The following is an 18,809-nucleotide window of genomic DNA, read 5'->3' as shown; positions in this document are numbered from 1 at the left end:
TTTCCAGGCCTTTGACCATTTTGGTTGCCCTCCTCTGGACACGTTCCAGTTTGTCCGTGTCCTTCTTGAACTGTGGTGCCCAGAACTGGACACAGTACTCCAGGTGAGGTCTGACCAGAGCAGAATACAGTGGCACTATTACTTCCCTTGATCTAGATGCTATACTCCTATTGATGCAGCCCAGAATTGCATTGGCTTTTTTAGCTGCCGCGTCACACTGTTGGCTCATGTCAAGTTTGTGGTCAACCAAGACTCCTAGATCCTTTTCACATGTACTGCTCTCAAGCCAGGTGTCACCCATCTTGTATTTGTGCCTCTCATTTTTATGCGAGAGAGCAACAGTGCAGCAGTGTTTTACACTAGCTGCAGCTTCAGGACCAGTATCAAGGGCCACCCTACATAAAGTGTGCTACAAAAACCAAACTTGCCTGCTAGATCTCCAACAATGGTGTTGTGGAGCAGGGATGAAGTACAAACCATTTATTTCACAGGATGAACGTGTTGTCATTTGTCTGTGCACCCCATATATACAGTGGTACCTCGGGTTACATACGCTTCAGGTTACATACGCTTCAGGTTACAGACTCCGCTAACCCAGAAATAGTACCTCGGGTTAAGAACTTTGCTTCAGGATGAGAACAGAAATCGTGCTCCGGCGGCGCAGCAGCAGCAGGAGGCACCATTAGCTAAAGTGGTGCTTCAGGTTAAGAACAGTTTCAGGTTAAGAATGGACCTCTGGAACAAATTAAGTTCATAACCCGAGGTACCACTGTAATAGCTTTTCTCAAGGAGAAATCCGGCCAAATAAGCCAAGCAGGGAAAGGGTTCAGTTACATTGCCATGCACAGCTCAGGGTTAAGCAGCCAGTTTTATTGTTAAAAATCCCATGTCCCTTTATTAGGGCCAACCAAAGTGTCACAAAATATTGAGTGAGCTTTTGAGTTTACCAGAATCTTCATCAGGTTAAGTACGGCGCGGGCAGAAAGGGACTGGAGGGGGATAGACCACTGGTTTGGTATTAAAACAAAAAGGGCAGCTTTGATTTTCATAGCACAACCTTAGAAGAGCCATGTCTACAGACCGTTGTTGTGTAGAGCAAATGCACTTCAGAATTTCAGTTTGCCACAACACCTGGACCCTAGGAGATTTGGATAGAGATAGCTCTGGGATGGTATTGGTACAAATGAACACGGGTCCTTTTTGTGCCCACTAAGAGGTTGTACAAGGACCGCTTCTGCGCATACAAACTATCCTGGACTTTGTGTTCATCATCTGAGGCCCTTCTTTGTGTGCCTCCTCCACGAGATGGCTGGAGGGTGGCAACATGAAACAGGAACTTTTCTGTGGTGGCTCCCTGTCTGGAATGCTCTCCCCAGGGAGGTTTGCCTGGAGCCTTCATTATATATTTTTAGGCACCAGGTGAAAACATTGCTCTTCCACCATACAGCCTTTTAAACATGTCTGTTGAAAAGGAGTTGTCAGGGAACTGCCATCAGCTCAGAGGCGAGAGGTGGAAGGGCAGTTGTGTTACAGGGAGCCTCCGAAGATCTTCCAAAGCAGTGGGGAGGGGGTGCAGGGACCAGGAGATATTAGGGAGAGCCTCAACACCGAGCCTGAGCAAAGCGGAGGGGAGGCAAGTCCCCCTTTGCGAGCGCCCACTGTGCGCAGTAGGTTTCAGCGCAGAGAGGGGAGGAGAAGGATGGGGGTCACACGACTGTTATGCTGGGGGAGGTACAGGGACCATCCACTCCCAGATTCTGCTAGCGACTGAACTGGACATGAACTTGCAACACTTTTCACTGTAAATAGTTTGCACTAATAATAAAGCCTGGAAAAGACAGGTTGGAGTCTTGCCTGTTTGCTCTTGAGCAACCACACCACCACCTGACAGGAGTGATGGACATTTAAGACTCCTTCATGTGCCCAGAAAGTTCCCTTCTTCAGAAATGTGAACAGCCCAGTTCTGAACAAAAGCCCATCCCCATTTGGAGCCTAGCCAACGAACCCAATAAGAACTGGACTGTTGGTATTCTGAAAATGCAAGATTATTTCTCTCCCTGCTGCCTGTCAGGTGTCTGAGTCAACTTTCCCCAAACTTTGAAGCACACGTTGCAAAGAAACTCCCATCTGATAATTCAAGAGAGAGTATCACATGTGATATTTTGGCCACGCACAAATAATTTAGACAACACAGTTGCGGTTAGGCATTGGTGGGGGTACTGTTCTATTATTATGCAAATGAAGGGGGAAGGAGCGCCATCACCTTCTCCAAACAAGGGTAGTCCGGTAAAGGATTCCGGGGGGCGTGGCCTTGTCCTAAGCCTAAGGAGGTGTGGGCCCACGGCACGCCCCCACGCGGTGACACCGGGGGGAGGTCCTAGTTGACATGCCTCAGCAGGGCTCCTCCCACTGGTGGCTAACCCTTCCGGCCTATGAGCCGGTTAGTAGTTAGGACCAATGCCTAAGCCAATACCACTCAATTCCTGTAATCAATAAAGTTGTGGCCTAATTTGGCCCATTAACCTGAATTCTTGTGTCCTGTGTCTTTATTTCCTTGGGGGGAGGCGGGAACTCGCCACACAAGGAGCTTCTTCTTTTTTCCCTTTTTTAAAGGTGGAGTGTGGCTAATGTGTTTGAATATTTACATGAAATTGCAAGAGACCCAGCCCTATCTTCCTCTGACTCAGGTGGCTATACCTCCTGATATTTTGGCTAGATATAAAGAAGATAAACATATAGCTGAGAAGCGGATAAAATATTCTTGTAAGCGATAATCCTTTCTCTAGGACTAGTCACATCTTTGAAGGAAACATAGGTGGAAAGTTGAATTAAACTTTCTGCTCATGCCTCTGTGAGCATTGTTTTTGTTGTTTAGTCGTTTAGTCGTGTCCAACTCTTCATGACCCCATGGACCAGAGCACGCTGTGAGCATAGAATAGATCAATAAGGTTCAATAGGGGGCATAATATGGTGGGTAGAGTGAACTGTTCTACAAGAAAGTGGGGTGAAAGGACAGCTCCAAAGTGAAATCTGTGATGTCTTTATTCACAACATGGGAACAGCAGCTGACATTAGAATTTTGAGGGATGCTTTTACAGCTGTGATTCTGGTATGCCTTATAAATAGAAGTGCAGGTAAAAGAAGAGAATAGAGAACCAAAGCAAAATATTTATCTTGCAGCTTCCTCAATTAGGGGTGCAGCAGAAAAATGAACATTCACAAGAAATAAGGCAGCAAGATATTAAACATGTAGACAAAGAAGTAATTCCAGAAAATGGGAAAATGTTAAACATTGCCATTGCTAAAATCATGGGTGTGTGGACATTAGGTTTGTGTGTGTGTATGTGAGTCTCCTTTTGGGTGGCCAAGGTGGGTGACGATGGGGTTCTGCTTCTCCAAGACACCTGACCAACTTCAGAGGGGAATGGCACACATTTCATAAAAATGCGGAAGGGTGGAAAAGCCAACCAGCATGGGAGAGATGTCGATCTTTTCAGGAGGGACGGGGGATTTTAAACGGAAGTTCTGCAGGATGCTGGCGAGGATGAGGAAGAGCTCCATCCGAGCGAGGTGCTCCCCAAAGCAATAGCGCTTCCCTAGGAAAGAGGAGGAAGGTGAATACAGGCTTTCAGGGTGCTGTTAGACACGACTCAGCAGTGGCTTGGAATGGAAGGGGACTCACTCACCGACGGAGAATGGCATAAAAGCCTTATTCCTCTTGAACTGAACGTTCTCATCCAGGAAATGTTGGGGGTCAAACACATCTGGCCTTGCAAAATATTTGGGGTCTCTCAGCACAGATCCAAGCACAGGGAAGACTTCCGTCCCCTGACCAAGAGAGGGAGAGAATCTTAGAACCATGGAAAGGACCTGTGGGCGAACCAGTGCAGCCACCTGGTGATGAAGAGATCTCAACTAAAGCTTCCAAGGCAGATGGCCATCCAACCTTGGTTGAAAAAACTTGATGGAAAGAGATTCCACCACCTTCTGAGGGAGCCCTTTCCACAGTCCAAAAGCTCTTACCATCAAAGTGTTCTTCCAGATGAAAAGGAAAGGGGGAAATGGCTTTTGGAGGGTTAGAATTAAACCCAGAGCCTAGGACTTGCCAATCAGAAGGTTGGCGATTCGAATCTCCATGACAAGGTGAGCTCCCGTTGCTCGGTCCCTGCTCCTGCCAACCTAGCAGTTCAAAAGCATGTCAAAGGGCAAGTGGATAAATAGGTACCGCTCCGGCGGGAAGGTAAACGGCGTTTCTGTGCGCTGCTCTGGTTCGCCAGAAGCAGCTTAGTCATGCTGGCCACATGACCCGGAAACTGTACACTGGCTCCCTTGGCCATTAAGCGAGAAGAGCGCCGCAATCCCAGAGTTGGTCACGACTGGACCTAATGGTCAGGGGTCCCTTTACATTTAAGCCCCATAACCACCACCACTCCTTTGGGCAAGGCAGCACTAGAAGACTTGGAACCAACATCACATCATCTGGCTGGGCTCTTCAGGTCTTATTTTGGATTTGACTCGGATACCCCCACAATGGCAGACAGGTCAGAGACAGAGGTGCCTCAGGGGGATTGCTAGCCCACAAAACATGCCTGGAAATTGTACTGAAGGGTGGAATCTAAGGCCCAGGAATGAATGAAACCACAGTACCTTGGGAATGGTGTATCCCCGGAACTGGGTATCACGAGTCACACGTCTTGCTAACCCCAAGGGGAGCATGTCAGTGAATCTCTGGATCTCGTGGATCACAGCATCCATGTAGGGCATCAGGGGACGGTCATCCATGTTGGGAGTGCGACTGGAGCCAATCACCCGTTCAATCTCTTCGTGGATCTTCTCTGTTGAGCAATCAGCAGGATGTGACAAAAAGTGTCCATATGCCCCTTCCGGGGAGTTAAACAATGATCCCAGTTCATAACTGGCAAAAACAAAGAGAATTCTCCACCCTCCTTTACAGCCCCTTCCGCATTCACCTTCAATTTCCGGGTATTTCAGTAGAAGCAGGAAGCCATAACGTAAGGTGGTGCTGACCGTTTCTGTGCCAGCAAAGAAGACATTGAGGGTCGTCAAAATGAGATTCTCTAGGAAGAACTCTGAGTTTGGGTTTTCCTTTTCCTAGCAAGAAGAAAAATGAGAAAAGAGGATATTTCACATATTATATTTTGCGATAGGCTACAATCTGACTGCCTCCTATCTATGAAGCTCTCTCTCCCCTACTGATTGGCTGAGCTTCAGTGATGTCATGCAATGAGGGGAAGGGTCAGTTGTGGAGTGCTGAAAAGCAGCCCAATGATTGTGTGGGAAACAGAGGGCTGGGTGGAGAGGGAGGGAGGAGTCACATAGTCCTTTTGTGCAGAAAGGTTACAGAGGCAAAGGAGAAGTGCCTGCTGAATCAGGCCCATCTAGTCCAGCATCCTGTTTTCACAGCAGCCAACCAGATGATCCACTGGGAAGGAGGGTTCAAGCACAACAGCCTTCTCCCCTCCCGTGGTTTTCAACAACTGGTATTCAGAAGCATGGTTGCAACCAACTGCGGAGAGCAGGGCACAGCCATCCTAGCCAGTAGCCTTCAATAGAACTCTCCTCATCAATGTGTCAAATCTTCTTTTAAAGCCATCCATAAAATTCCCGGCGTGCTATAACCTTAGGGAGAACGTAATGAAAATTATTTATAGATCGCACCACACTCCAGCAAAACTTGCGAAACGTATAAAGGCAGATCACCAATCTGCTGGAAATGCAAAAAAGAGACAGGGTCATACTTACACATGTGGTGGAACTGCGCAGTCATCCGTGAATTTTGGGATAAATTATACAATGATTTCAAAAAGTTTTTTAGATTTACATTCAGAAAAAGGCCAGAAGCCTTCCTCCTAGGTATAATGACACTGGAAATCGGAAAAGATACAAGACCGTTGTTTATGTATGGAACTACAGCAGCCAGAATATGAAGAAGAAGAAGAGTTTGGATTTGATATCCCCTTCAGGAGTCTCAAAGCGGCTAACATTCTCCTTTCCCTTCCTCCCCCACAACAAACACTCTGCGAAGTGAGTGGGGCTGAGAGACTTCAGAGAAGTGTGACTGGCCCAAGGTCACCCAGCAGCTGCATGTGGAGGAGCGGAGACGCGAACCCGGTTCCCCAGATTACGAGACTACCGCTCTTAACCACTACACCACACTGGCTCTGGTAAGAATGGTAAGAAATTGGAAAAATGAAACAGTACCCACGATAACAGAAAGGCAGACTCTTACAATTGAATACCTACAACTGGCAAAGATGACGGGGACAGTAAGAGGGCTTTACAATCAGAAAGTATACAAAGAGTGGAAAATATTCAATGATTACTTAAATACACACTGTACAAGTAACAAGCTCCTTGCAGAATTAAATTGATCCTTGTAAAACACAGTGTAAATGTTAATTTACCAGAGTACAGGAAGATAAATTAGGGCAAAAGAAGGCTGTGCGTTAAATGTAAATAACAATACAAGTACAATGAGAAGAATTGGAAGTCTCTTATTTAGAAATTTAACGAACAATTATATAATAATGCAAATTTCTTTTTTCGGTGTGTTTTTTTTCTTTTTCTCTCTCTTTTCGTCTTTTCATCTTAATCTTTTCGTTTTATGTATATATTCATGTGTATATATATTCATGTGTGTCAGGGGCTCAGGAGCAGAGGCACAGGGAAGAGAGGAGATGGAGAGCGAAGGGGAAGAATCCGAGGGGAGCGTAGGAGAAGAGGACAGTGGACCGAGGGATTCCATGAGCCTCTCCAGCGAATCGGAAGATTCACAGAAGGGGGTGCCAGTGGCCAGGGGTAGGGGGTTCCCAAGGGGAACGTCCCAGGAGCAAGGGGGCAGCAGGGACTCCCAGAGCAGTAGTTGGAAATCAGGACCAGCTTCCCCACCAGAGCAGAGTGGGGGGGAAGAGTCCCAAGGATCGGGGCCAGTGCATTCCCCACCAGGGAGAGAAGATGAGGCAGGGCTGACCACGCCTCCATCAGAAAGTCGGACAACGGAGGGGAGGTCAGATCCGGCCAGTATCCCGGAAGAGGGAAGCAGTGACCGAAGTAGTGTAACGGTTAGGAGAAAGGTCACTGGGTTGGCGCGAGAGGCAAGTTCAAATGTACAGGAGCGCGGGACAGCAGAGAATGAGGATTGGGAACCGGGTCCTAAAGCCCGCAGGAGGCAGGGGGAGGAGCTAAGCGACTCAGCGTCGGAAGAGTCCAAAAAGGGCAATGCCCCAGCGGGCAGGAGGACCCAGAAGAGGAGAGAGCAGCGGAAAAGGTGGAGCAGGGCTAGGATCTTAAACTGGTGTCAGAGGGGAGGAGACTCAGACGGGACTTCGCCGATCTAGGGTTTAAGATGTAGGGCTGCGCGCTGCGGCTTTGAAATGGAAATTGAACTTCAATAAAGACTTTTGTACATTACGACAGCCTAGCGTTGGTCCTCTGTGAGCTGGGACCTAGAGGCAGCTCTGACAATGTGTATATATTTGTACTTTTAATTCAATAAAGATTTATTAAGAAAGAAAGAAAGAAAGAAAGAAAGAAAGAAAGAAAGAAAGAAAGAAAGAAAGTCTATAAAGTTTCTTTACACAGAAATTGATCGTAGTAACTAGAATAACATAATCTTACCTGCTGCATTTTCACTAGGAAGCAGTCAATGAAATCCCGAGGGTTGTTGGGGTCCAGGGTCTCCTTGTTTTCTTTTATCTTCCTTTTAATGAATTCCTTCAGGCCCAGCAGCTTCTTGAAGGTTTTATCTTGTGGGCCAGGCAGATGCTGCATGATACCTGAGAACATGTCGTAGAGCTGCGTGTGTCGGGTTTGGAGGAATCCAGAGTTATCAGGAGGAAAAGAGAGAACAGATATTGAACAAAGTAAGATGAAATGGATTTTGGGGGCAGGCAGAAGCAGGAGTTCCTCCCTCCCCTGGTTCCTCATTATCATGGAAGGTTTGGAAGAAACAGGTGGCTTGAAAAGAAGGGAGAATGGAGAAGTGTCTCTCCAAGAAGAACAGACAGAGGGAACTCCTCACTCCACCCAGACAGAACTTGGTGCTGACTAAGCTATGAATTTGTCACAGACACAACCTCAGGGCCTGACTTCCCATCTTTGAGGGACAAGGAAGGCAATTTGGAGGGGAAATCAGGGTGTGTGGCGGAATTGCTTACAAAGCCAGCAGCTTAAATATCTTAATCTGGAATTATCTCAGGTTGAAGCAACATTGTAAACATTGTAAACAGAAGGTACTCCTGACTCCACCCAGATATAACTTGGTGCTGACTAAGCCATAAACTTGTCACGGACAAAACCTCAGGGCCTGACTTGTCCTCTCTGAGTGACAAGGAAGGCAATTTGGAGGAAGAATCAGGGAGGGGGTGGGGAGGAATTGCTTACAAAGCAAGCAGCTTCAGTTTCTCAATCTGAGATTCGCTCTGGTTGAAGCAACATTGTAAACTTGCTCTGGGCTGAGGTAGAACAGGAGTTGCAGCACCATGGAGAGCTCAGAGTGAGACGCTTGCTCCAACAGATATCAAAACCATTTTTAAGCTTCTCCCAGGTTCTGCCCACTTGTGGAGAACTTAGTTTCTGCTGCTATGGAAGATTGTAATATTGGCTTTTGTTGGCCAGTCTCACTCAGACCCCTGAATGTGATCTAGCTCCTTAGCTGGTGATGCTGCAGCTTCTAATCCTGTGTCTTGACCACGGATGGTCTTTGGGGTAGTGACAGTGGTGGCTGTCCTGCATACCATTGCATTATTCACAAACTCATGATGGAAGTCCTCCACTTCCCCTCCAATTTACCTGTCCCCAAGAGGTGGAAGTAAACTGGAAGGTTTCCAGCATAACACGGAGCATGGAGAGGAACTCCTGATCTTCATATTCAAAGCGGTTGCCAAAGGTGATGGAGCTGATGATGTTGGACACTGAGCGGCTCAGGACATAGGTGGGGTCAAAGGGTTCACCTAGAAAGAGAGACCCCCAAGTCACACAACCCTGGAGCAAGTCAAAAGTACACTTTGCAAATCAATTCAGTCTTCAATGGTGTTTTCTTTCATCTGCCTGTTTCTCCCTCGCCGTTCATCTAAAGGTGGCTTACAGAATATTAATTAGAAGAGTATTTGCATAAAAACCACAATTACTACTTTCTGTAACAACTCATGGAACATCATCAAAATTAAACCAAAAGATTCAGTTTATCAGCATTCAAATTCTCAGTTAACCGTCAACAGTTTCAATTATATCATCATATCATATCATATCATATCATATCATATCATATCATATCAATCTTTATTACGGTCCAGAGACCCAATAAATCATTACAAAGCAATGCACAATTCAAACAGCCTATCTCCAGATTAAACAAGCATTTTGTTCCGACTTAAAGATAGGGATCATTGGTTGTTGCAACCACTGATAAAAACTTCGCCACTGCTAATGTTCTAGCATTTGTCCAGTCTTCCAATAGGAACCTGACATAGTGAGCCTCTGATTTTCCCAGGAAAGGTACAAGCAAGAAGAAGAGTTTGGATTTGATATCCCACTTTATCACTACCCTAAGGAGTCTCAAAGCGGCTAACATTCTCCTTTCCCTCCCTCCCCCCACAACAAACACTCTGTGAGGTGAGTGGGGCTGAGAGAATTCAGAGAAGTGTGACTAGCCCAAGGTCACTCAGCAGCTGCATGTGGAGGAGCGGGGAAGTGAGTCCGGTTCACCAGATTACGAGTCTATTGCTCTTAACCACTACACCACACTGGCAATGGTAATATCAGTTCAGCCCTGGCTTGCTCATATTTCGCACAGTGCAACAAAATATGTTTTAAAGAATCGATATGATGAGCACATGAGCAAAGTCTGTCCTGGTAGGGAACTCCTCTCAACCTGCCATCCATCTATAATTATGCCACATTTCTTGAAGAAACCAAAACTGAGCTCACTTTTCATTGCCCTCAGGGATTCCAGCAGGAAGTGGGTCTCCTCCAGGATCCGCTCTTCGATGGATCTCTTTCCCATCCCAAAATTCCTCAGTGTCATGATGGAGAATCGGCGTAGCTGCTTGGCCCTTTCCCCGTTACTGAAGGCAATCCCTGAGAAGCGAAGGAGCAGTAAAGGGAAGGAGGAACAGGAGAAGGTGCACACAATGGGAACGTGGCTGAAAACACACAGTGATAGAGATATCCACCCTTCATTTTCCAATCTTGTGCAGTTCAGAATTTGGGAGAACAACCTAAGTTATGATGTGGGGTTTTATTGTTATTATTATTATTATAGAGGGAGAGAGACTCTCTGGTTCATTTACCTCCACAGTAAAATGGATATAAGGGGACATGGGTGGCGCCGTGGGTTAAACCACAGAGCCTAGGACTTGCCAATCAGAAGGTTGGCAGTTCGAATCCCTGCAATGACGGGGTGAGCTCCCATTGCTCAGTCCCTACTCCTGCCAACCTAGCAGTTCGAAAGCACGTCAAAGGGCAAGTAGATAAATAGGTACCACTCCGGCAGGAAGGTAAACGGCGTTTCGGTGCGCTGCTCTGGTTCGCCAGAAGCGGCTTAGTCATGCTGGCCACATGACCCGGAAGCTGTACGCCGGCTCCCTCGCCCAATAAAGCGAGATGAGCGACTGGACCTAATGGTCAGGGGTCCCTTTACCTTTACCTAAAATGGATATAACAATAATCCATGGCACAGAACCACCATTGAGACTCCGGTGCTAAGCTTGCTAAAAGGTGCTATATAAATGCCAGTAATCATGTGCTCTGGGTAAGAATTGCCCAAGAAGAGACTGACCGTGGACTTCTGGGTTGGCGCCTCCGGCAATGGCGGAGCTCCTCCGATCGGGAGGAACTTGCTCCGTGGAAAGCTGGGTCTGAACCGCCACGGCGAAGGCGGAGACCCTTGGAAATCACAGGCGGAAGAGCCTGTGAACTTGGGATTCGGCTGGCACCTTTTGCGCCCCCCCTTACTCGCGAGGAGACCCGGTATCAGGAATACGGAGCGACATGGGGTGAGCAGTGCAGTGTTTTGAATCGACCGCTTCTTTCACGGAGTGAAGCCGCATTGCTGCTGCTGGAGAGCGCTGACTTTTTTCTGTGGACAATTGGATTTTAAACAACAACCCATGAGTAGAACGGAAAATTGGATTTCTAAATACCTTAATTTGGCATCGAATGGGGAAGGCTCAAAACAGGAAGTCCACCTCCCCTTCTTGTAAATAGACTGAAGCAAAGTATTCGTAAGCTAAGGTTTTGGAAAGCTTCATGTAAAGGATCAAATTTCCATTGATTGAGACTATAAAACCCCCCTTGGAAGCAGGGGAAGAGGGGGAAAATTTTGACCAAGCGTGCCTGCAGGAGAGAGTGGAAAATTAAACTACCACGTCTCTGAACCTGGGAACGGGCTGCAAAAAGAAAAAAAAAGGAAAAAGTCCATTGACAGTGAACAGTACATATTTGGCAGCTAGCTACAAGAGAAAGATACTGTTTCCATTGTCCGCTTCTGCCTTTTAAAAGAAGAAAAAGTAACTGAAAACTGATACTATTTTTCACCTTTGGAACTGTGTTGGAAAGGACTGAGTTTTTGAAACTGTTACAAGAGTGGAGTGGAGTCACCCAGCTGCAAGATAAGGACTGTGAGAAACCAGAATTTGACCTTGAATATCCCAAGAATGTCAGTTAGGGAAGATTTAGTGTCTGCACTCTATAAGACAAATTATTTGCTGGAAAAGCTTCATAAACAGATAGATGCTATGGCCACTAATGTGGTCATCTTGGGATCAAAAGTGGGTATCAACACAGAAGTTGTTAAGGATCCGGCACAGGAATTTATCATGACTGAACAAATCGTTGAGAAGGAGAAGGAGAAAGTTGCTGTGGTCGAGCCTAGAGTAATACAGGGGGGAGCCTTGACCTTGCTGATGCAAATTGAGGATTACAAATTGAGGCCCTTTATGACTGAAACTAGAAAAAGCCAGATTTTGAAGATTGGAGCCTGGTCTGGTCTGGAAAAGGAAAGTTGGAGAGATTCCCCAATGCAGGGATCAATTGACTTTTGGGATATGGATTTGGGTCAGGAGGAGATTGGAGCTTTTGGGACATTTGGATTTGGAGGATTTTTGAAACAAGATTTGGAACGCTTTATGGATCCTAGCTTTAACTATGGAAATCTGGCTGCCATGTTAAGAAGGAATAAAGGCATTGTTGGGCTAGAGCTCCCCCGAGATCTGCTTTTTTGCACTAAAGATTATGAAGAAGACTGGCAGAAGGGACGTGAAGGAGAGTTAAGAGCCTCGGATATAAGATCTCCAGGTTGATGGACTTTTTGGAGTTGACAGAAGGGACAGCAGAGGCCGAGACCGGGGAGAGGAGATGGTGGAAGAAGATTGGGAATTTAAAGTTTATATTTGGAAATTTTGTAAAATTTAATGAGGGAGAGAGAAATTGTGGATTGAAATTCTTATGACCCTAGTGGAAATGTTTTAAGAGTTTAAGTTTAAATAGATATATTAATTTTAAGGAGAAAAAGAGGGAAAGGATTTGCTGAAATATTTAATTGAATTGGAATACAAAAAAGGGAGGTGGGAGGAGGTCAAGGAAACAAGCAAATGAAAGATATACTATGTGAAGGTTTGATGTGTTTTTTGTTTTTGTTTTTCTTTTCTCTTTGGTCTTTTTTTGTCTCTCTTTTTTTGTTTTTTGTTTAATTTGGTGTTTTTCTGTTTTATTTGTAACCTTCAAAATCTTAATAAATATTATGTTGGAAAAAAAAGAAGAAGAGACTGACCGTAACCCTGGAAAAGCCAGTCAAACGTGGCTTGCTCTCCACGGTCCCTGAACTCTTCGGCCTGATCCACCAGGGCCTCCTTCACGGCATCATATCCACACAAGACCACAACACGGCGAGGGCCTAAGTGGATGGTGTAGACAGGACCATATTTCTCATGAATCTGTGAAAACAGAACACAAGGTGAGCCTGCTGGTCTGGTTAAAAGGGAGCACATCTAGAGTCCAGTAACCTCTTTTCAGAATGACCAACCAGATGCCCATTATGGGAAACCTTCAAGCTGGGCCGGAACGCAAGAGTGCTCTCCCCCATGTGGTTTCCAGAATCTGGTTTCCTCCAACTGCGGAGGCAACGCAGATCCATTGTGGCTATCAGCTATTGGCATTTCCCTCCATTCCCACTTTCCATTGTAGCAGGAGACCCTCCCCTTCATTACATCGTAATGCACAAGCACCACACGCACACCCCCCCCACCTTCCCGAGCCTGGAGATGTCCCTTCTAGGGGGGCATCCCCTAAAAAGCCTTCCGTAAAGAAGGAAGCGCTAGCTTTGACCATTTTGGTTGCCCTCCTCTGGACACGTTCAAGGACACTGACAAACTGGAACGTGTCCAGAGGAGGGCAACCAAAATGGTCAAAGGCCTGGAAACGATGCCTTATGAGGAACGGCTAAGGGAGCTGGGTATGTTTAGCCTGGAGAAGAGGAGGTTAAGGGGTGATATGATAGCCATGTTCAAATATATAAAAGGATGTCACATAGAGGAGGGAGAAAGGTTGTTTTCTGCTGCTCCAGAGAAGCGGACACAGAGCAATGGTTCCAAACTACAAGAAAGAAGATTCCACCTAAACATTAGGAAGAACTTCCTGACAGTAAGAGCTGTTTGACAGTGGAATTTGCTGCCAAGGAGTGTGGTGGAGTCTCCTTCTTTGGAGGTCTTTAAGCAGAGGCTTGACAACCATATGTCAGGAGTGCTCTGATGGTGTTTCCTGCTTGGCAGGGGGTTGGACTCGATGGCCCTTGTGGTCTCTTCCAACTCTATGATTCTATGATTCTAGCTTGACAGCTCCTCACAGAACCCCTTTATTTTCATGTATTTTCCCGTAACACTCCACCTCGCCCTATCTTTATTATGGGTAGACCAGCCGCCTGAACTCCGGGTTGGCTGCCGCTTCAGCCAATCAGCGTTACCAAACAGCGCCCCTTGCGGCGGCCACGCAGGTACTGCAGGCAGCAGGCGCTCGTTTCTCTGTCTTTGACAGCTCTCAATACAAAGTTTCCGAGTTCAAATTGACCGTGACTGATTTAATCAAAATGCTGCAAGCCGCTTCCGGAAGGCGAAAGTGCTTTGAACTTCAAGGACAGTATTCTTCATAAATTCACCATAAATCAGCCGTACATCGGATTTTCACCGGACCACCTTTATTTTGCTTCATATTACAAGGACTATCAAAGGGGGGGTGGCCTGATACTAGTCAGCCATAATCCCTTGACCGAGCAGTCACGTACTCTGCGACCCTCCCCAGTTGGCATGACAACCTTGATAGTCATCTTGATGGGCTTAGACGAAAGACTATCAAGGACACACAAACTGCTTACGTTAGTGTATTCCGCACGGACTCTGACAAAAGGACCATGACCGGATTCCCCCAGGAGGCAGGAAACTGCGCCTTACCCTTTGTTTCCTGAAGATGACTCATGTGGGGGGAAAAGAAGGGGCTCCGGCCAGGTGTCAGGGTACTCAGATTACCTGCACAGCCCCTCCTCGACCCCTCCTATTTTTAATGTAGTCATGATGTAAATATGATGTATTTCTAGGGGTGTAACTTAGGGGATTAGGAGCTAATAAAAGTTGGGGTCTTCTTTTGTTCTGGGCTTCCATCTTGCTTCACCTTGTGGGTGGTGGGAGTCCTGTCGCGACAGTCTTTTCAATAAAGACCAGGCCTACAGGCTGCTGATTTGCTTCAAAGTTGCTCTGGTTGGTGTCTTGATTTTGTCCAAGGGAGCCCTCGGTTTTTCCGGTAACACCATGAAGCAGAATAATGAAGTGGGAGAATCTGTATCTACAGCACCAAAGTGACCTCTTCGGGGTGCAAGCCTGTGGGGTGTGTAGGAAGGTCCTCCCTCTCAGCCTCCCTCATGTGGTCCAAGGGAAAACAGAGCAATACCCTTGGCAACAGCTTGGCTGCGGGAGTTGCTGGAAGGAGGCATTCAAGGCACCATCCAAGCACCTTAGGGACTCCACTCTGGATTTGCATGTGGTTTAATCCTTATCCCCGAAATATATCTCACAAGGCAGCGGGTCCAGATTTCCCCCCCTCAGGGTTTACTCCCAAATCCTTTCCCATGAATGAGTGTAACCGCTTTCTTGACTGTTGGACCTGCTGTTGGTCTCTGTCTGCTGCAGCCCATCATTGCATACAAGGCACCTCCCTAACTCACTGAGGGTTTGCAACCCATTGAATCCCTTCACCTCTTTTAGCTGGTGAGTTTCCTGGGGTCTGGCCACTGTCACATGCTGACAGCTTCTAATTATATTATATTATATTATATTATATTATATTATATTATATTATATTATATTATTATTATATTATAATTTTCTATACCACCCTAGACCTGAAGGTCTCAGCATCTCGGAGCCATGGAGGGGAGGGGGAATTAACAACCCCAAAGGAACATGCTGTGTCCCCCACCAGGTATACTGCTTCTCCCCAACACCTCATATACCTCAGAGAGAGAATCAAAAGCTGGAGAATGTGGTGGAAGGAGAATTATGAAGAGATGATGAGTCAAGTGGGAGAGAGAGAGAGAGAGAGAGAGAGAGAGAGAGAGAGAGAAGGGTGGTTGGGCGGATTGTATGGAGTGATCTTTATTCAGCATCAGTATATAAAAACGATTTGATAATAACAAAGCAGAGAGCGGATAACTGAAACTGAAGTTACCTTCATGAGTGAACGGTACATATCACTTGTGTTGACTTGGAGCAGGTTCCCGATGAAGGGGAGGGGAGTTGGTCCAGGCGGCATCTTGCTTTTGCGGTGCATCTGGCGCCATGTTGAGAGGACCGTCAGGCAAGAGAGGCAGATGACCAGGAAAAGGGTTGCTGCTCCGAGGGGATCCATGGGGAGGTTGTGGGTGGCCTGTGGAGCTCTGCAGGCAATGTGTTGCTGACCAGCTGGGAAGAGAAAATACCTGCGCAGCCCGAGCCGAGCCTGTTACATACCTTTGGAAGAACCTCCTCCTTGAAATTGTGCAACCTGTTTACTCTCTGCTCAGGGTCTTCTTTCAAGTCAAGAGAAGACCTTCCAGAGCAAAGTTCAGATGGACAGATAGTGAAGACAAGGAGTTGTCTGCCCAAGTCTACACCACCAAGGGAGCTTCAAGGAGTCCCAGAGTCAAACACAATTCTCTCACCACGTTTCTCAGAAGTCCGTATCATTTGACCAGGTCGCTGCTGGTGTAAGACTAGGAGGAGAGCAGCTGAGAAAGAGGCTGCAAAGGGGTCACTGTAGCAGTAATAGAGTAGTCCAGGGAGTGAATGATAGAGACAGTATCCCATAATCAAATTCAAGGGCAGCCCCACATAAAATGCATTGTGGCAGTCACCACCAAAGGTGTAAGCAGAGCAGGAACAGGCAGGGGGAAAGCATCACCATTTATTTCACAGGAGGAATGCAGCACCATTTGTCAACCACACACACACACACACACACACACGAAGTTTTCTCAGGGAGAAGCGCATCAAAGCCAAGCATTGAAAAGGGGTTGTGACATAAGCAGGCATGGCCACTTTTATCTTGAAAACCCTCAAACTCCCTTTATTGGGGCCAACCCAGAATGTCACAAAATACTGTGCAAGCCTGAGTCCAGTAGGACTCTTTATCAGGCCGGACGTTAAGCATAACGAGGGCAATTGGGAATTATGGGGATAAATACGATTTGGTATTAAAAACATAAGGCCTGCCTTGATTTTTGCTGCATAGCCTTCAAAAAGGCATGGCTAGGGAGGTTGTCATGTCAGGCACATGCTCTTCAGAGATCAGTTTACCAGAACACTCGAAGACTGGGGCATTTGAACAGAAATAACACTGGGATGATTGGGCTGAGAACTTGTTCCAATGGACAGAGAACGTTTGTGTGGAGTTCTCATAAGCTCACCTGAAAAGGGACATTTTAGAGTTGGGAAAAGACTCAGGAAAGGACAACCAAGATGATTCAGGGGATGGAGCAACTTCGCTATGTTGGAAGGTTGCAGCCTTTTTGGTTTAGAGAGAAAGTAAGAGGGGACCTGAAACAATTTTACAAATTTATGCATAACATGGAGAAAGTGCATAGACAATTTTCTCTCTCTCATGGAGTTTTTGCACATTTTAGAAAAGCCCTCTTGATTATTTGGCTGTGTGTGTGTGTGTGTGTGTGTGAGAGAGAGAGAGAGAGAGAGAGAGAGAGAGAGAGAAGTTTGTGGTTTTTGAATAGACAAGACGAGGACCAGCTTTCAGGTTGTACTTTGAAGACCCCTTCATGTGCCCAGAAAATTCCCTTCTTCAGAAATGTGAACAGCCCAGTTCTGAACAAGAGCCCATCCCAATTTGTAGCCTAACCAAATAACCAAGTAAGAATTGCTCTGTTGGTATTTTGAAAATGCAAGATATGTCTGTTCTCAGATTTATCTCAACTTTATTGCTTCAAGGTTTTTTGGAGATGGCAGTTTCTTTTTATTACCCAGGTGAAGTTTCCTAAAAATCTCCCTGCTGCCTGAGACAACATTTCTAAAACGTTGAAGCACGGGTTTCAAAGAAACTCAAGGCTGCCCATCTGATAATTAAAGGGATAATTATCTTTGTCCTTGTCTGTTTCTGCCTCTGCATGGACCAAGGCAGAAATGACTCCAGAGTTGCGTGAGCTATGTCAGAATCTTCTTCCCTCGGGCTGTTTTATACATATAGGTGCGGGTAACAGAAAGTAAAAGAGATAGAGGAGGGAAGATTCAATCTTGGACCTTTCTCAATCTGAGTTGCAGCATGTATGTGACTGGTCACAGGTTCGTATGAACAACTGCTGGTTGCAAGGAAAAAGTAAAGTTGCAAGATACTAAATATGTGGAGAGAGCTTTATTTAATAAGAGCTATTTTGAGAAGCAAGGAAAGTGAGATGGGTTAGCCACTCTCCAAAGCAATCATGTTTCCCTAGGAAAGAGGAAGAAGGCAAAGAGAGCCAGTGTGGTGTAGTGGTTAAGAGCGGTGGACTCGTAATCTGGGGAACCGGGTTTGCCTCTCCACTCCTCCACATGCAGCTGCTGGGTGACCTTGGGCCAGTCACACTTCTCTGAAGTCTCTCAGCCCCACTCACCTCACAGAGTGTTTGTTGTGGGGCAGGAAGGGAAAGGAGAATGTCAGCCGCTTTGAGACTCCTATGGGTAGTGATAAAGTGGGATATCAAATCCAAACTCTTCTTCTTCTTCTTCTTTAAGGCTGTTGCTAGAACCTGCTTGTGAGTGCTTGCACGAAGACTCCTCTAAACCACACACCCCTGGATAAAACACCATCGGTCTTATGGTGTGCATGGTTTGCAAAAGGATTTTTCCGTAGAAAGGAAAAGAGAGACTGTTTGGAGAGACAGGGTAATTCAGGGTTACATCTGCAGCAGCGGCAACTGCAGGTGTCTTGAACTGGCTAATTCTTTGCACTTCAATTGGTCGACTAAGTTGGGCTGTTATGTGCTGTCACCCCTCCTCTCCCAGAGGCTGCTGAGGCGTCGCCAACAGAGAAATGCAAAAAAGTCTCATTCTTCTTGAACTGCTCATTCCCATCAAGAAAGTGTTAGGGGCCAAACATGTCTGGTCTTGCAAAATCTTGGGGCAACCCTAGTAAAATGTGCATCAAAAGGCATATACTATTGAAAAGCATATTTTTAAAATGCATGATTTGTTCTTTCTTTATTCACAACGTGGGAACAGCTGATGATATTGGAACCTTGTGGGAAGCTTTTACAGCTGTGATTTGGGTAGGCCTTATAAGCA

General features: G+C 46.3%; 1 protein-coding gene across 1 annotated transcript; it reads right to left on the bottom strand.

Annotated features, from left to right (window-relative positions):
- Positions 1 to 3,024: 3,024 nt before the first annotated feature.
- LOC307221184 (cytochrome P450 2A13-like) lies at positions 3,025 to 17,089 on the bottom strand. The gene is made up of 10 exons (XM_079985541.1): positions 16,205 to 17,089; positions 15,733 to 15,965; positions 12,791 to 12,953; positions 9,949 to 10,098; positions 8,812 to 8,972; positions 7,639 to 7,815; positions 4,971 to 5,112; positions 4,648 to 4,835; positions 3,687 to 3,828; positions 3,025 to 3,596 (listed from the first exon to the last, which is right to left on the bottom strand). Exons 1-10 carry the CDS (start codon positions 16,347 to 16,349, stop codon positions 3,415 to 3,417), a joined length of 1,683 nt encoding a protein of 560 aa, XP_079841667.1. The 5' UTR covers positions 16,350 to 17,089; the 3' UTR covers positions 3,025 to 3,414.
- Positions 17,090 to 18,809: the final 1,720 nt, after the last annotated feature.

Source organism: Podarcis cretensis, assembly GCF_951804945.1.
Source record: "Podarcis cretensis genome assembly, chromosome: 8".
NCBI classification, from domain to species: domain Eukaryota; kingdom Metazoa; phylum Chordata; class Lepidosauria; order Squamata; family Lacertidae; genus Podarcis; species Podarcis cretensis.
The sequence above is the reverse complement of the archived record's forward strand: the minus strand, read 5'-3'. Positions and strand labels throughout refer to the sequence as shown.

What these genes read in the sequence shown, in the direction of transcription:
- LOC307221184 (XM_079985541.1), bottom strand. Translation starts at nt 16,349, where the DNA reads ATGGGATACTGTCTCTATCATTCACTCCCTGGACTACTCTATTACTGC. An exon ending in GAAATACCCGGAAATTGAAG is followed by an intron (nt 4,836 to 4,970) that starts GTGAATGCGGAA and finishes ATTGCTCAACAG; the next exon opens with AGAAGATCCACGAAGAGATT. An exon ending in TTTTATGCCATTCTCCGTCG is followed by an intron (nt 3,597 to 3,686) that starts GTGAGTGAGTCC and finishes CCTCTTTCCTAG; the next exon opens with GGAAGCGCTATTGCTTTGGG.